Source organism: Puntigrus tetrazona, chromosome 12 (assembly GCF_018831695.1).
Source record: "Puntigrus tetrazona isolate hp1 chromosome 12, ASM1883169v1, whole genome shotgun sequence".
Classification (NCBI taxonomy): domain Eukaryota; kingdom Metazoa; phylum Chordata; class Actinopteri; order Cypriniformes; family Cyprinidae; genus Puntigrus; species Puntigrus tetrazona.
In genome coordinates this window covers 15,400,294-15,417,280 of record NC_056710.1, presented here as the reverse complement: position 1 = coordinate 15,417,280, position 16,987 = coordinate 15,400,294, and the positions used below count along the sequence as shown (strand labels likewise).

Genomic DNA, 16,987 nt, shown 5'->3' with positions numbered 1-16,987 from the left:
GTTAATGGAGGATCTCAACAATATTAATGTACTAAACATCAATCTTGTTTCGCATTAAAGTTAAAATGATTTGCAACAATAATGCTTTGAAATGACCAGTTAAATAAGCTTGACGTATATAGAAATATATACAAATTTACTGACCCACAGACAGACAGATAGATCAAATATATTACAAACGCCCATTCAACTGAATTCATTTTTGCAGCTTACTCAAAATCTCTTTGCATTTACTCACAACAGCACCGAGAGCCTTTGTCTGCTGATCAGAGAAAAAGAATAAGCCACTCCTTTAAAATAAGCCAAAACATCGGTTTCAAAAATGCATACCAAGTCTTTAATTGGATGCATGTGAAACATGCGAGATTTATAGCTTGGGCATATAAAAAAGACCATAAGTAATGAGCCTGGCAGACTTTTGATTTATATGTCAATCTGACCTGACACACTGATGCAGAGGTTGCTGAAGAAGGGGATATTTGTGCTTTTCCAGCACATATTCCATCCGTCTCCCTATCTCTGGTCCCCTTGCACCTCCTGTGCTGACGCTTCACTTGTGACCAGTAGATAATGGGCAGATATATGAATTCTGTGTGTCAAGAGACAACAACGAAAAATGGTGAGACACCACGTCTCTTACCATGGAAAGTGTCTCTAAGCAATTACTCTCATTAATAGCTCCCTGGTCTCCTCTATCTGTCTGCCACTTGCAAGATTATCAAGATAATGGGTTTGGCTTTAATAATAAGCACTTGAGACTAATTGTCCAACTAGCTGAAAACGCAAATAAACATTACAGCTTTGGGATGGGCAGCATCTAATGAGATCATTAGAGATAGTGAACCAAAGCCATCCAAGAAGATAATACCGCCATCTAGTGCAGAGCATAAGTGGTGAACTGCAAAAATAACATTCTGTGTTCAAGAATGGAGATTTCACTTTCTTTGTCTATCAAGAAAAAAATCAACATACTGTACGGCAAATAGGTCACCTGATATTTAAACATGAAAAGTTATTTACATGGCAAGGAAACAAATACTTATCCACAGTATGTTTGACTTGATCTTATTTGATTTTTCAATATAACAAATCCAAGTACGTTCCTTTGCTTGTTTTTTTGGCAATAATATGTGACAAACAGACAGGCAACCCGAAAGCTTTGTTCACGTCCTACCATTTTAAGCTCCGGATATTCCGCCTTTTTACTCTGACGTAACATGACTGACACCGGTCTCACCGAATAAGAGATCCGACGGAACATGATTGACAGCAGCACTGACCAATGACCGTTCGAGCTCCGGCAGCTATGGCGTCTGTGCCTCGTCTGCTGATTTGCAACCCGCCGAAATAGGATCGGTGAAGAAGAAGACCTTCGATCGGTTCGCCATGGACTGTTCTAGGATCAGTAAGGCTTAAATACGACTCTAACCATAGAGCGGTAAGTAAGAATACTGTCAGTAACTTGTGTCTGATTGTAGGTTAGTGTTCGTAACAAGAACGGTCCGAATGAAACGGAGGTCTGGACGCTTTTGAGCACATAATTACGGTGGAATATCACGTTTCAAACATAATGGTGGCTTTGGCCTGTCCTACTATTCATCAAAACAAGTAGATTATCTTTGCTTCCAAAGTCAGCTCTGACTTTTGCACTCGGTTTTACGTGTATATACCTTCTCTATATGAGAAATAAACCAAACATTATATCACACACACATTCTTTGTCAAACGCAGATGCTGTAACGCAGTTTTTAACGTTACTGGGTGGTTGTAAGGCAGTGTGTAAGAAACACGCACGAGCTCTAAACTTCAGCCGCCTCGCGTCGCGGTGACGCTGTCAAAAACGTCACGTTCCCACCTGTATGTTAAAACAAATATGAAAAAATGTAGCAATACGTTCATTAGAAATGCTGATTGTTCGGTCTCCTATCCTACAACAAGGTTTTGTGTTTTTTATTTCGAATGAATAATGGTAATACTGAGCAAATTTTGCATGAATGGGAAAATTAATGAAATGACCTACAAAATACCACATAGGATTTAAATGGATTTAATGTTTAGAATGCTTGAAAACTTGTAAGCTGAAAAAAATAGTTTTTTTTTTTCTGTAATAGTGTGCATGATAGAAATTAGCCATTTAAAGTGTCTTTTTTATTTCCAAAAAAAGAAGAAAAACATTAGAATATCAATATATTAAAGAAAATTGTGTATTTTTTATTACGTTAATTTATACTGATTGTTTAATCAGACTAAAAGCATGTGGCTTTTAAGATTAAAATTAATGCAACTTTTTTTGTCTGGCATTTTGTAAAAATGTGATCTCTTTATACTTGCTTTATACTTGCTTATATGTTTTATCTATACTTTTTTTGTTTTGTTTTGTTTTAGATATAAAGTTGCGTTAAGAAGCTGGTCATCACTGTGCTTGTGAGAGTTAAAAAGATGGATCCGTCTGCAGGTATGCACATGTCTGCCGTTCCCCAGAACAATGAAGTGGTCCACGTCTCTGTCGGTAACCCCATTATAACCATGTATCAGCCACAACCGCAACCTCCAAACATCGCACAAATCATCACGCAGCACGTGGTACCTCAAGAAGTCTCCTGTCACATACAGCACGCCATCCCGTCGCACATCCAAATGCCAACTCACATCCAGACTCAGTCACACATCCAGCCTGCTCCCCATCTGCAGACTCCGCCGCAAGGCCACATGGAAGCGCAGGCTCATATTCAGACGCAAGACCACTTATCAACACAAGGTCCGTCAGAAGGCCAGAGTGTCGCGCCGTCTCAAGATGGTGCAGTGAACTCACTGCAGGTCCCTTTTGCAGAGGTAGCCTCCCTGCTGGACCCTAACATGAAGAGCTCAAAGGCTCGCAAGTACCAGATCCATTACGATGAGGTGAAGAGGAGATTGGAACCACCTGAGAAGATGTCTCTCCGATCTCTGGCTGCCTATACAAGAGTGAGCCGAGGTCCAGCTAGTAAGAAAACGCTCTTGGAGTCCCTAAATGTCTTTGGTCTGTCACCAAGTACCAACACAGCAGTGTCCAGTTCCTTTTCCAAGCTAACCGAAGGTATGTCTGAACAATGTACTTGGACAAAAAGTGAAAAATCAAACCTGTTTGAATATTAAAAAGGTATTTTTATAGTTTTAGTGGATTTTTGCACAAACAGTGAAAGTCATCAGCACTGTTTTGGTCCCCACTGATTGGGAAAATCAGTTGATACATACTTTAAAATATCTTGTTTTGTAGACAAAGTCATCCAAACGGGTTTGAAACAATGTGAGAATCCATAAATGATGACAAGAGTTGTAATTTTTGGGTGAACTGTCCCTTTAGTCACAGCAAGAAATTAATTTAGACAAGGTTAAATCAAATTATTTATTGTGTTTATTTATATTTTCAGGTGACACAGCTGCCCTTTGCAAAGACATGAAAGATTTTGCACTGCAATATGTTGATTACGAGAATATGGCAAAACAATTGCTACCTGAAACAAACCAAGTGCAGCACTGGTCGAAAATCATTGAAACAAGGTAAATTATCGGTACAAAGAATAGTATTTGGTTCTGCTATGATTCAAAAAAGCAATTTTGGTTGTTTTCCTTTTAAACAGGAATTATCTAGAGGAGATGAGGAAGATTTTTAATGACTCTCTGAATACACGTTTGTTCTCCAATGTTACGCATGGTCTTGGTAACGGCATGATGGATGTGGCTCTGGATATAATAGATACCGTCATCGACCGACAAATACGAATCCTTTCAGGGAACACAGATCCCAAACCTGAACCTCCGGTGAGAAGGATAAGGAAACGCAACCGCAAGCCCAAAGCTGCCACAGAAGACGGCAAACCTAAAGAAAAGGGCAAAAGGGGGCGGAAGAAAGGGAAACAGATGCGGCTGGATTCTGTTGTTCCTGAGGTTCAACAGTCCTCAGAGATGGAGAGCAGCGTGTTAACGCTGGTCTCTGTAGGATACGAAACGATCTCCAGTGGACTTAACGCCACCAATGCAGGTCTTGCGTAACTTCACGTGCCCGAGAGGTGCAGAGAGACACTGTGAATTCTGAGTGCAAAAAGGTTTTTCATAGAAAATTTTAGTTTTATAAATGTTAAACTTCTCTCCTTCTCTCAAGACTGAATATTTTTAGTTTTTTCATAATCTGGTCAATCAAGAAAAAGTAATGTGGGTCTGAGAGGATGTTGGCCGAGATGTTTTGATTTAAACGGATCATGTATTGCCCTCAACCTTTTGTTTTGCCATTTGTGGCAAAGAACAACTGTACACAGACAGTGTATGCTATTAAAGTAGCATGCAAGAAATGTTGTTTTTCAAGCACTATGTTGTATTCTCATAATATGGTCACAATATCAGTTTCTGTTAATCTCATTTTAGAAGTGTTCTTTGATTCTGTTGTACTTAATCTTAAAAACTCCAAGCTATTTAGTTTGAGAATGAACATATCTTCTCTTGGACATTGTTTGATTTTTTTTTTTTTTTTTTTTCGGACTATTTATTTCCTTTTCCTGTTTGTGTCTGATATGTAGTGTATGTGAATGACTGTAGCCTGTACTCAGTAAGTTTTGGAGATTGCTCATAATATGCTTGTATTAAAAGCATTACCTTTTTTAAGCAATTTGTGTTTATTACAATTTTATTGCTTGCAGAGCACAAAAGGATCCATTTTATTAAAAGACTAAAAGTTATTGAATGGATTTTTTGCAATTCCAATAAGGACTTAACCCTAAATATTAAAATTGTATGAGCGCTCACATTATTTATGCCATGAGCCAGATATCTGAAACTTTTTTTTATATGCAGTTTTCATTAAATGACAAAATATGAAAGAGACACAATCCAGAACATCACTGACACTTTTTTTTTATATGATCCATTTAGTAACATAACAATATGTTTATAACCATTCAGAGCGGCTTTGCAGCCACATAACATATTAGCATTTTGGTGGCAACATTTGCACAATTATTCAATAACGTAGTTACTGTTATAAGTAATCCGTTCTATCCATCCTCTCAAATACCAATAATAACTAATTGGTTTGTTTTCAATTACGCTCACTTCAACTGCTTTGTAGTCTTTTTGTATTTTCACAAAAGATTTCCCCACAAAGCAGCTTTTCTGAATCCCTGGTGAGCATGCAGAGAAAATCCTCACCATGGAGTCAGATTTGTTGCTGAGCCAAAGATACTGTTTGTCTGTTTGTTGTTGCTCTCTCTCTTCTGCCCTCTAGGAGACGTTTGATGTGGGCATTCTGCAGTGCACAGTGTCACCTACAGGTGTCCTGTCCACTGTGAGGCTTTCATCAGACTGAGGATTTGGAGTGCATTAGTGTAGGTCTGAATCAGCAGGCGGTGGAGGGACAGGGATTGAGAGGAAGAAAATAAATGTCTGATGAGTGAGGGAGGGAGGGAGGAGTTTGTTTCGCAAACATACATGTATAAACAACCCGGATAAGAGTGGAAGGAAAACAGGTGGAGGACACGAAAAAGGTCAATATTGCACAAATATACACTGATACAAAGCAAGACATGGAGTTGTGTGAGATTTTAGATCAGAAGCATAGTCTAGACTGTCGTGGTAATCCAGGACACAAGCATTGCTGAGAACTAAAGAGGTCATCGCAGCCTCACGCAGACATATGGACAAGATGGGGGCCAGTCGTCCACTACCTAATGCGCCCAAGGGTAAGTAACAACAGCCGCAGTTGAAAGACTGTCTGAAGGATATACATTTTGAGGTATATTTTCTATTCTCAGATTCACTAGGTGCTGCAATAGAGGCCATCAGTGTGAGCACAGAGCTTGTTGAGGAGGAACTAAAGCCATATTTGGACACGGTACTCAATGTTGCCATAGAAAGAAGTGAGTATTTCATGTTTTTGCTATATAATTTAGATTATTTGTTTGGGACTGTACATGTATTCATGCAGACATGCGTAGTACTTGTTGAGTGCTTATGGAACAAAAAGCAGGCCCTCTGGGTATTGTGCAGGGTGTCATATTTCGGGACATTATTAAATATATTATGCCTTTATAAAGTAGTTTCTTTAAAGTAAACTGAAACAGTTGTCAGTTGGTATGGGCTTGTTTCAGCTAGCTAGATGCAGAATGTACCAGTGCTTAGAGTCAGTTCTAAAAGCTGCTTAGTGTGTATTGCTATTACACTTTAGCTAGACCTGACCGAGGCTACTATCCTAAATTATTATGTGTGTCTCTGGAAAATTTCATTTTAGTGGTTAGTTGTACAGTCTAAGGCTGAAAATATCTGCTTAATGAACTGCAAATGGTAATATTTGCCGTCATCGTAAGTATTTGATTTCTTTCATAGGTTTTGCCTCTTGTTCCATAAACGTTAATCTCACATACTCAAATAATATAAACTTCAATGTTTGTGTTTGAAAAGCAGGATAATGTACACTCTGATTATGTACCGAAAAAGACACTGTGAGGATTATTTTGCAGTGATGAACAAGAGAATTTACGTTATCCCCTACATATCACAAATCATCCGAGCACAGGTGAGAAACCATAATTAATACATCAACAGGGATAGCTGTGAGAAGGATACGTAACTCCTGTGGATTTGAAAACAGAGACACTCTAATCCGCATTTGTCTGTGAAAGCCACTGAGTGACAGGAACGATTAGCCAGACTCCTCCTTTGTATATAAGCAACCAGTTGGCCAGCTGTGAGAGACCTCTGTAGTTTGTGGAAACATAATTTGTTAATCTGCGCTTATGTTCACTGAGGTGATGTACACAATTTATCCAATTTGTTGTACTTTGAGTGGGATGGGATATATAGCCATAACCGTTTAAAGGTTTTGGGTCAGTACAATTCAAATGAATCATTTTATTCTTCAAGGACACTTGATCAACAACAGACATTAATATCTGTATAAAAAGTGTTTTAAATAAACACTGTTAATCTGAAATTTGTATTCATTAAAGAAACCTAGAAAAATGTCAAGTTTTCACAAAAATATTTAGCAGCACAACTGTTTTCCTTTCTTTCAGGATATCCACTTCTTTTACTTAATGTGCTGGAAATTCAGCTTTGCCATTACAGAAATAATTAACATTTTTAAAAATAGTAAGACAAGTAGAGAAAGGTTATTATTTGTAATTATATTCCACAATATTATTGTATCACTGTATTTTGTATCAAATTAATGCAGACCTAGAGAGCATAATACACTTTCAAAACCTCAAGCTTTGTGTAATGTGTTTTTCCTGTCCTAGATAAAGGTATATCAGAGCAGGTGGTAGAAAGTGGGATTCTGCCTGTTCTGGCTCAGATTTTAAGAAGAAAGAGCACACTCACTACTCACGCTGCCAGACTGGTAGCCGAACTGGCCAGAGATGGTAAGAACAAATGTATACCAATTATATCCTTGTGGTAAATGATATTGTTTGGGCTTTAACTGAAATGCTGAACTCAAAAAAATATCCATAAACAAGACCTACACCTTTACCTCAGGTTGGTTGTGGGATTGTTTTTCTAATGGGTTGCACTGGATAAACTGCAAATAATGGGAGCTTGACAGGGCTGATTATTGATTCTATATTCCATCTTTCTTTAGCTCCTGTGAGAGAGCAATGCTTTGAGACAGGCATTTTATCTGCCCTTGTGACCTTACTGCTAAGCCAAGACCAGGACCTTCTCCTTCACGTTAGCCAGGCCATTGCCAGGATTTGCTATGACAGCAGTGAGTGGACCTGAATTTTTTATAACCAAAGGTCTTAATGGCAGTACTGATATTAGAGGCATTAGTCATACTTTAGTATGTCATTGAGTAAGACTCAGATTGTTTTAATAGCATTTGTAACACCCTGTTAGCCCCCAGTTGTTTGAATTGATCGGATTTAGAGGCATTTCAAATCTAAATCTTAAGAAGATGTGTCTCAGATCATGTGTAGATTCAGAAAATAGTTATCAATAGTAATCAAATACATTTTTTATCAATTTGTCATCATCAACAATAGTGTATTTGGATGTCTTTTCTATTGTAATTTTGCTGGGTGTAAACATTGATAGAAATATTTAATTGTAAAATATTTCATGGCAGGATTTTGAGTGAAATTACCTTATCCAAATCACAGATTTTCAGGACAAATGGGAAGTTAAGTAGAGTCTAGCAATATGCATGCTGATGCTGACCTTTGATTTTGAGAATTAAGAGATCATTTTTTTGCCAGACCTGCAGCAGGAGCGATTCCTGAGGCTCGGAGCTGTCCCACGACTGGTGTCAGTTCTTCTCCAGTACAGTGATAATGAGGCACTGCTGAGCTCTTGCCTTCTGGCCCTTTGTAACCTAGCCGACATGGGTGAAGAAGACGGTACCATGCTCTCCTGGGAGGAAGGGGCGTATTTCGGCGAGGGGGAGCGGGTTTTCCGTGGCACCTCACGGTACTCTTTTGGCTTCTCTTCAGCTGTGACGGTGGTCAGGCTGAAACAGTGGACTAACGGACAGTACTCTGTGGCAGTAGAAGTGCTTCAAAGATGCTCCACGATGCTGTGGGGCGCAAAGAACGGCCACCAGACTGGACACCGCTTACCCAACTTCACCCACTTAGGCAGCTGCCCCAAATTGTACAAAGTTATCAAATGCTCAGTGAAGAACATACCAAGAAACAGAAATCTGAGATCAGCAGTGCTTCATACCCTTTTGTGAGGCTTCAACGTAGTGCTTTTGGAATATTAATAAACGTCTGAGGTGGCCTAAGCCGGTGATCTGGTGTAAACCACGTCCCGACATTTAAGGAGCTCATTTCAGCCATTCGTAATAAAGAATGGATCTGAAAGCATAAAACATATAATATAACTGCTTTCAGTTTCCTACTGCTCAGACGTCATGTCCTAACCCGAGGGTACCAATCGAGAGCCACGATCACAAGCCAGATCACAAGACATGTTGTGTCCAGGCAATTTAAATCCTACAGATCTACGCTGGCTGTACATAGAACATGGGAACAGGTGGACGCCGAGCTGCAATCTGCTAGCCTTTCTGAACTCTGTGATTAGTCCATAAGAGGCCTTACAGTAGTGGATTATCCAGACCCAATGTTTAGGGTCAGAGCAGCTACAAGCACCCAGGTCACAATATGCAACTGTGTTGCAAAATGCACCAAGGGAAATAGATTAACAGATGAGAATCATGACTTATGTTTACAGTCTTGGGGTCCAAACACAGTCCATGTGAAAGCAGGCTTAACTAAGCAGCGTTACATGTAATTGGGTTTTGAATTTCATTCTGGGTTGATAACTGCAAAAATTCCCACAGACATGAAAAAGTGGAACAACTAAGAGAATATTAATATTGTATGACTAGATTTTGCTTTTGTGTAAAACCCATTACACTACTTTTCAAAAGTTTAGGGTTGGAAGTGTTTATACATAGCAGTTTAATGCTACTTATTATTTTTAAAGTACTGATCCGGAACTTTTGAATGTAGTGTATGTCCAGTTTGGGAGCAAATCATTCTTTTCAATAAATCATTCAAACCAGTTCACAAACTGGCCTGAACGATTCAGTAACAATCTCTGTGACCCTACATAGGAAAAGGGGATTGAAGAATGGATGAAATGGATGAAAATCACTCTAAATCCAATTGAAACAAAATTCTTTATCAAATGGAAATAAGAATGGAATTTCATGGGTTAAAAGTGTGAGAACCCTGCGGTACAAAAAGACTGTATTTTTACCTCCTGCATCAAGTCTGTTCTGATGGGCTTTGAGGAGCAAACTTATTTAAAATTATGTAATTAAACGCAATTATGTAATTAAAGTTTCTTCATCAGTTTATGCTATCAATAAACCATTTCTTTTGACTTTGTTTAATTCCATTTGATTTTCTGATATCAGTCTCGTACTGAAAAACACTTCCACCTCAAAGATAAGAAAATGGCTCCCATTGTTTTTAAAGAGAGGCGGGAGGTGCATTGAGTTTGTAGCATGTTGTTCATTGAGGGCCCTGTACTGTGTCAGCGGATCCCAGCGGGTGCCATTGCCTGACCAGCTCCTGTGGTTTGCTGACCATGTCGTTCCAGTGTTCCAGCTCTCTGCCCCTCGCGTACATGAACGGCCCTATGACCACAATGCCCAACAACACTGCCGGTAAAGACAAAATACAGTGACTGAGTACAGATACATAGGTATATTAGAATAGGGCCTTTAAGGCCACTGGTGAATGGGAATGAACCAGTATATGATCATTTTTTTAAAGAATTTCTAATTACGTAAGTGACACTGGACCACAAAACCTGCACAGGTATATTTGTTACAATAACCAACAACACACCGAGAGAGTGCTCAAAATAACAGATTTTTCTTTTCTGTCAAAAATCATTAGGATATTAAGTAAAAATCATATTCTATGAAGAGATTTTGTACATTTTCTAACTTAGGCATATCAAAACATCAGTTTTGATTTGTAATATGCATTGCTAAGAATTTTAAAGGTGATTTTCTCAAATTCAAACCACAGATTTTAGACTTTCTCAGCCAAATAAAGTCCTATACTAACAAACCATAGATAGATATAACAAAAAGCTTTCAGATGATGTACAGATCTCAGTTTCTAAAAATTGACCCATATGATTTTTGTGTTTCTAGTCACAACTTATAACATCTGTATTAAATGTGAGTAAAACCGAGTTTTCACTTTTTATTAAATTTAAGTTTCTCCATTTAATTATATTTTATTTCAATTAACAAAGGTGTTTTTAATACTGTTTGTTAATAATAATAGCATCATTTTTATTTGAGGTTTAATTCTGGTTCCTTCTAATATTTTTAATTTAACATAATACTTTGTCTTCTCGTATTATTTCTTGTAAATGACTGATTGCCGGTTACCGGGCTCCTCTGTGCTGGGCTGCTGGAGCTGTAGGGTCAGACAGGCCGTGTCCAGCTGCATGGGGAGGAGTCTGAAGGTAAGCCTCTCATTAAAGGATGGATTATTTCCTTTCGCTACAGCGGTCCACTTGTTCCTCACCACCTGAGTATGTATCTTCAAAGAGACCTGAGCGCACACACCTGTATCATCCATTTTACATTCAAGTTAAAGGTGCACAAAGACTGCTTTAGACTTTAATATATTCTTTATGTCTCAGTTTCTCACCTGCATCGCTGCAACACTGTAACCCTCGCGCTCGTAAAACAACCACAGTGAGGCGGTGCAGGGACTGATTGTAGTTCAAAGACACCTGGATGTCACCATTTTTTGAAATGGGCTACAAACAGCAGTAAAAAGAACACATTAGTAAGCACTTTTTCCCCAAAATTTGATTAAAGAGATGCTTTAACCTAAAATAAAAATATACACCTTGTGACATTTCAAACCTGAATAATTTCACTCTTCTGTTGAATTTATTATTTAGTGTTTCACAGAAGAAATTCACACAGGTTTGGAAAGACATGAAGCGCAGTAAATGATGACAGAATTTTAATGTCTGTGTAAGCTATTCTTTTAATATTAAAGTGTCATACTTGATCACTTTCACTGTCCAGATCCCTCCATTGCACTTTGCCTGCCGTCTCCTTCAGTTCAGAATATCTGAGTGGGATCAGGACTTGGCCTACAAGACGGTGCTTCTTCTGATGGTCCACATGGTACATGCTCATGGTCAGAGAGCATTGGTCGACACAGCTATTAGATACCTGTTAGAAGGTACAGGAATCAAATTACAGGCCTTATATTGACTGTAACATATTCATATTTCTTTGGAAGAAAATGAATATTCCAACTGACAGTAAAGACATCTATAATGTTACAAAACAATTCTATTTCAAATAGTGCTGTCAAGTATTTATATATGGCATTCATTTAAAATAAATGCTGTTCTTTTTTAACTGAAATAAATGTATTGCCATTTCACAGAAAATATTTAGATTAATTATTGATAATAATCGGAAAACTGAGCACTATTGCAGATTGATTTGATAATTGTATTTATTTATTAAAGAATTTTTGTGATATTGTCACTTTTATTTATTTATTTTTTTAATAGGTTTTAAACAGGTTAGATAAGTTTGTTAATGGTTTGATTTCTACTTAATACCCTTGTTGGACACCAAATTAGGAAGATTTCTGAAGAATGGTGTGACACTGAAGACTGATTTGAGCTTTGCCATCACAGGAATACATTACATTTTAAATTTAAAAATGTTCAAATTTAAATAGACGCCCTGAATTTTTAATTGTGACGCAGTATTACTGGTTTACTGTATCTAGACAGATAAATGCAGTCTTGTTGAGAATATAAGACATTACATATAATTTGATAAACATTAAAAAATCAGCAGCTTTTTTTGCACCGAACCCAAAATATGCTCAAAGGAAACCTGCTTGCAATGGCCAGCAGATGGAGACATCAACTATGAAAAGTCTTCTCTAATTTCAAAAAGTTTCTCCATTACTTCAAACCAAAATGAAATCTTTGGAAATGACTTCACAATTAAACCACGAAACGTTAATCAAATGCCCTTGTATTTCCATATGATGAGGAATACTGATGATGGACCCACATTCAAAGAGACAAAGATTGCCATTGTTTATCAGAGACTCTTTACCTGAAACACAAAGGTGTCGTTGAACTGCGGATGACAACCTTTCCGTCGTGCTTTGGCTTGACGGTATCGTCGTTCATCGGAAGGTAACAGCTGCAGTTTTACCAGCGTGACATTACCCTGGCACTGAGCGGGCAGGTTAGCAGCACGGAGCAGAGACACCACCAGCTGCTCTCTCTCCTGCTGATACCGCAGAGCGAACCACAGGCGAACGGCTGAGCCATTGGGAAGAGTCCATTCACTGGGCTCCTCTGGGAGCTGGTACAGGTCTGGTCTTATGCTGCCCAGAGGGAACCAACCTCAAGAACCAAATCGAGCAGAATGAGAAACAGACCCTCAGAGCAATCTCTTTATACTTTCTATGTATTGTTGTTTCTGATGCCTAGTGCCTGTATTGCAGTCCTGACATACTCCGTACTGTCAGAGAGCCTCGCTGGGTGTGCAGATCTGGATGGAGTTCCCATTCCTCAGCATGCTCTCTTTCTTCTTTCCCCTCTTTTAGATTGGGTGCTTTCTTGAATCGAGGAGGCACAAAGAAAGGAACACCACCTGAGCTGTAAAAATTCAAAGATAAGAATAGGTAGATGCACTTCAATCTACATTTAATAGAAAATGTTATGAGAAATCAGTTCCAAATGTCACACTTTAATTAATTAAAATATGCATACCTACCTATTATATTTATTTTCTATGATTTATTGTGGTCTCACACATTTTATGTTACTAAATGTGAACTTTTATATCTGTTATATTTATTTTATATTTGTATATAATTTATTTACTCTGGCTTATTTGCAGATGTCACATAATTTACATTATTATATATATATATATATATATATATATATATATATATATATATATATATATATATATATATATATATATATATATATATATATATTATTATATTTATTTAATTTTTTATGACTTATTTACACATTTCTACAATTAAATGTTTATGCCTGTATATAATAAGTATTTAGATTATATTTTATACCTGCATATAATTTTATTATGGGAAAAAAACAACAACCACAATACGTAAATAAGTCTATAATACAGAACTTTACTTATTCATTTTTTTTTTTTACTTTTATATCTGCATGTAATGTATATCTGCAGATATAAAAGTATATTAAAACAAATACATATAAACAAGCAAATAAGTAAATACATTTAAATTAGGGATAACTAACAAACAAACTAATAAATACATGTTAATATAATAGCTTTTAATATAGTTACAATAATAATTATTATTAACAGATGTTTAATTAGGGAATACAAATAAATTATATAAAATATCACATTTTAGTAAAGTAAATATGACATCTAGTGCCAATCTCTCTTATAACATGAAATGCTTCATGCTCACAAAATGTTATTAGTCAATGTCACAGCTAGTCCCAGGCTCCTTTTACTGCAAAAAAAAAAAGCCAAAGAGCTTGGATAGAATGTATTTATTCAATTTAGTTCACCTTACATTGCAATGATACCATATACAGCTTGTATCCTTGCCATTTCTAGACAAGCAACAACTGTTATTTACCCATAGCTGCTGCTCTGTGTCTGAAGCACTGGAGTGGTGCATCGTGGGATTGTGGGGGTGGTAGGTATCAGTCCCCTGTAGAGCATTTGAGTTCGTCTCTTCCTCCACAGTAGATACACTGATAGGCCAAACAGCAACAGGAACAGAAATGCTGCAGACAGTCCACAAGCCAGTGCTACAAGTGGATCTAATGGCAGAGACACAAAACAAACTCAGTGGCCGGTCACCCTCCCCTCTCACTCAGTGTTTCATACAACAGAGAACATGGCTTTGCATTAACTAAACCTGCTGTGTGTGACACCATTGGACAGTCTCTTTCTCTCATGCCTTTTAAATAGACGTGTCAAGTGTCTTGTGTCAACACACTTTAGTGGAGACCTGCATGGAAGAGGTGGAGCACATTGTGTTTTTGCTGATCAAGAAACACAGTATTTCTAGAGCAACAACCTGTTTTCTTCTTAATTGTAGGGGATTTACTGCAGCTACCTGGAGGAATACAGTACGGCAGAACCAGAACTTCCTAACAGGTATTGTAGTCATTTAATACAGATCATAGCTTAGAAATTAAAAGTTTACATAAAAAATAAATATTATTGATTGTAATATAATGTACTAAATACTCTTTAAGGCTTGTTGTGCTTAGACAAGGATTCAAAAATGTAATTGTAAGCAAACAAGTTTAACGTTATATTATTATACATATAAATGTATGAAGTATAAGGATGTGTGTGTGTGTGTGTGTGTGTGTTGTTTCTTGATTTTATGAACATTTTCATTTTAACATTATATATTATATTATTAAAAAAATATTCTATAATGTTACTTACTACTTTTCAGATCTGTTTTTAAATATGAAAATCTGTTACCATTTACTCATATCACTCATATCACTCTAAATCTGTATGACTACTATAAAAAATGTTATTTTGACTGTTGTCCATACAGTGGTCATTGGGTTCTGGGGTTGTTTTTGGCCCCATTGACTTTTATGTTAAGATAGATCCATTCGTGAAAATGTCTACTTTTGTGCTCAAACCATAAGAGAATATTTATGTTGGCGTGAGCTGTCCCTTTAAATATGCTTTTGACATTCACATTTGTTCCTCAGATGGTAACTACTGGTATCCACAAGCTAAAAGGGAGAGCTTGTATATATACATTTAAGCAGCATAATCTCATAATTGTGCATTTTAAGGGCACTTTGCCTCGCTGGTCAATAATTGTTCAATTGCACATGAAAATTATTAGTGTACAGGGGTCAACCAACTGCTCAGCGGTGTCTAATAGCCTATCACATTAGCAAGCAAAGAAAAATATGTCGCTATGGCAGCACTAGACTCTCATGTCTGGTAAAGAAAGCTTTGGCACAACTAACATACACAGTAGTAATAACTTGTCTGGAGAAACCTACATTTAGTCTTATAATATGATCAAATATTTGCAGCCTGGTAAAACAAACAGCGTCTCTATTTGTCTTAAAGATCCACTATCGCATAGTAATATATCTGTGTAAAATAGGTCTCAAGTATAGTGCATATAACAGTTTCTAATAGTCATCTACTCACCAGCCATGGATGGCCACGGTCTGTCTAACTCCTAACTGAATAAAGTCTCTCTTTCTCTCCAGTAGAGTCCGTGTGAATCACCAATCACTGGTTTCTCATTTTGCCCAGAGGCCGTCTCATGGGCGCTCTTCCTGATGTCCCATTGAGAGTAAGCTGTGTCTTCTGACAGCCTGGTCACCCTACAGCGGGGTACTACAGTCCCCCTGAGGTTTTCCCAGGATAGTTAATCAACACCGATACACTAGCTCAAGCAGGTGAGCGATATGAGCTCTGCCAGTCGCAGTATTTATTTCCAAACAAACGCAAAACCTTGATGCAGTCCAGTGAGCATACAAACCGTGACTATTTACAGGCTATTATTACAAATTCCAAATGCTGAAAGCTATTCTAAAAAGTTTAATTGAACAATGGATGTGACTTCTGTAATATAATTTGATCTCAGTGAAACAGCCACCACGGGGCTCACAGAATGTGGTTTAATAACTAGAGATTGAATGTTATGGTGTCTTCAACAGCCTAGTTTGCATTCACTAAGGGTTAATGAATAACTCTTGGAGAACAGGGGAAGTTTATCAAGGCTGCAATCAGGCAATCAGTCTGCTGTTCCCACAATACCTCTAAGTGTGGTTAACTTGCATGGAGTTTCTAGACGTTTGATTGCAATAAAAACACAAGTTGCTCTAAACCTATCTCAGATGCTGATAGGTAATATCAGAATCTTAATTAAATTGAGTAAATTCCAATAAAATATTATTTGTCAAAGCAAATAATTTTGGCTGGCAAGAGCTATCTAGCAAAAGTGCATGTTAATATCTAGATTTATGCAAAGCATGCTGGGAAACTCTATCTAATTATTTCAAAAAAATAATAATAATGCAGTGCCAACAAAGAATTGTGTCTTAATTTTCAGAAAACTGAAAATGCAGCAAAAAAAAAAAAAAAAAAAAAACTTATACTTTTAAAAACTCAGTGTTTAGGTGATACTGTGCTCATCGTCACAGTTGTAAACATGACAGCTTTCTTTTTTGTGAAAGGGTTTGGCATCATGGGATCTTTGTTTCCAGGCAGAGTGTAAAAAAACACAACACACACGTCTGCTGGAAATCCTGTATAATTCAACCAATCCGACAATGACTTTAAAACTCCTGATGTGTTTCTACTTTTGTGTGCCATTAAATCAGAAATTTAGCCAACCAATTGTGGGAGTGACGTTTGAGGCTAAGACTATAATTGTTCCTTCGCAAAGACCCTCTCCTGTGCTGTTACTACGTC

The 16,987-nt window shown here is 37.3% G+C and overlaps 3 protein-coding genes across 3 annotated transcripts; 2 read left to right on the top strand and 1 right to left on the bottom strand.

Annotated features, from left to right (window-relative positions):
- Window positions 1-1,311: 1,311 nt before the first annotated feature.
- si:ch73-127m5.2 (uncharacterized protein LOC561202 homolog) lies at window positions 1,312-4,642 on the top strand. The gene is made up of 4 exons (XM_043253030.1): window positions 1,312-1,438; window positions 2,386-3,076; window positions 3,411-3,540; window positions 3,621-4,642. The coding sequence occupies exons 2-4, from the start codon at window positions 2,440-2,442 to the stop codon at window positions 4,030-4,032; spliced, it is 1,179 nt and encodes a 392-aa protein (XP_043108965.1). The 5' UTR covers window positions 1,312-1,438; window positions 2,386-2,439; the 3' UTR covers window positions 4,033-4,642.
- Window positions 4,643-5,284: 642 nt separating this feature from the next.
- si:dkey-21e13.3 (uncharacterized protein LOC100150043 homolog) lies at window positions 5,285-8,701 on the top strand. The gene is made up of 5 exons (XM_043253831.1): window positions 5,285-5,711; window positions 5,784-5,888; window positions 7,269-7,391; window positions 7,610-7,735; window positions 8,226-8,701. The coding sequence occupies exons 1-5, from the start codon at window positions 5,666-5,668 to the stop codon at window positions 8,699-8,701; spliced, it is 876 nt and encodes a 291-aa protein (XP_043109766.1). The 5' UTR covers window positions 5,285-5,665.
- A 1,273-nt stretch (window positions 8,702-9,974) lies between these two features.
- On the bottom strand, window positions 9,975-15,854 carry syt15 (synaptotagmin XV). The gene is made up of 8 exons (XM_043253830.1): window positions 15,716-15,854; window positions 14,151-14,337; window positions 13,010-13,152; window positions 12,602-12,897; window positions 11,519-11,689; window positions 11,151-11,262; window positions 10,886-11,065; window positions 9,975-10,138 (listed from the first exon to the last, which is right to left on the bottom strand). Exons 1-8 carry the CDS (start codon window positions 15,720-15,722, stop codon window positions 9,990-9,992), a joined length of 1,245 nt encoding a protein of 414 aa, XP_043109765.1. The 5' UTR covers window positions 15,723-15,854; the 3' UTR covers window positions 9,975-9,989.
- Window positions 15,855-16,987: the final 1,133 nt, after the last annotated feature.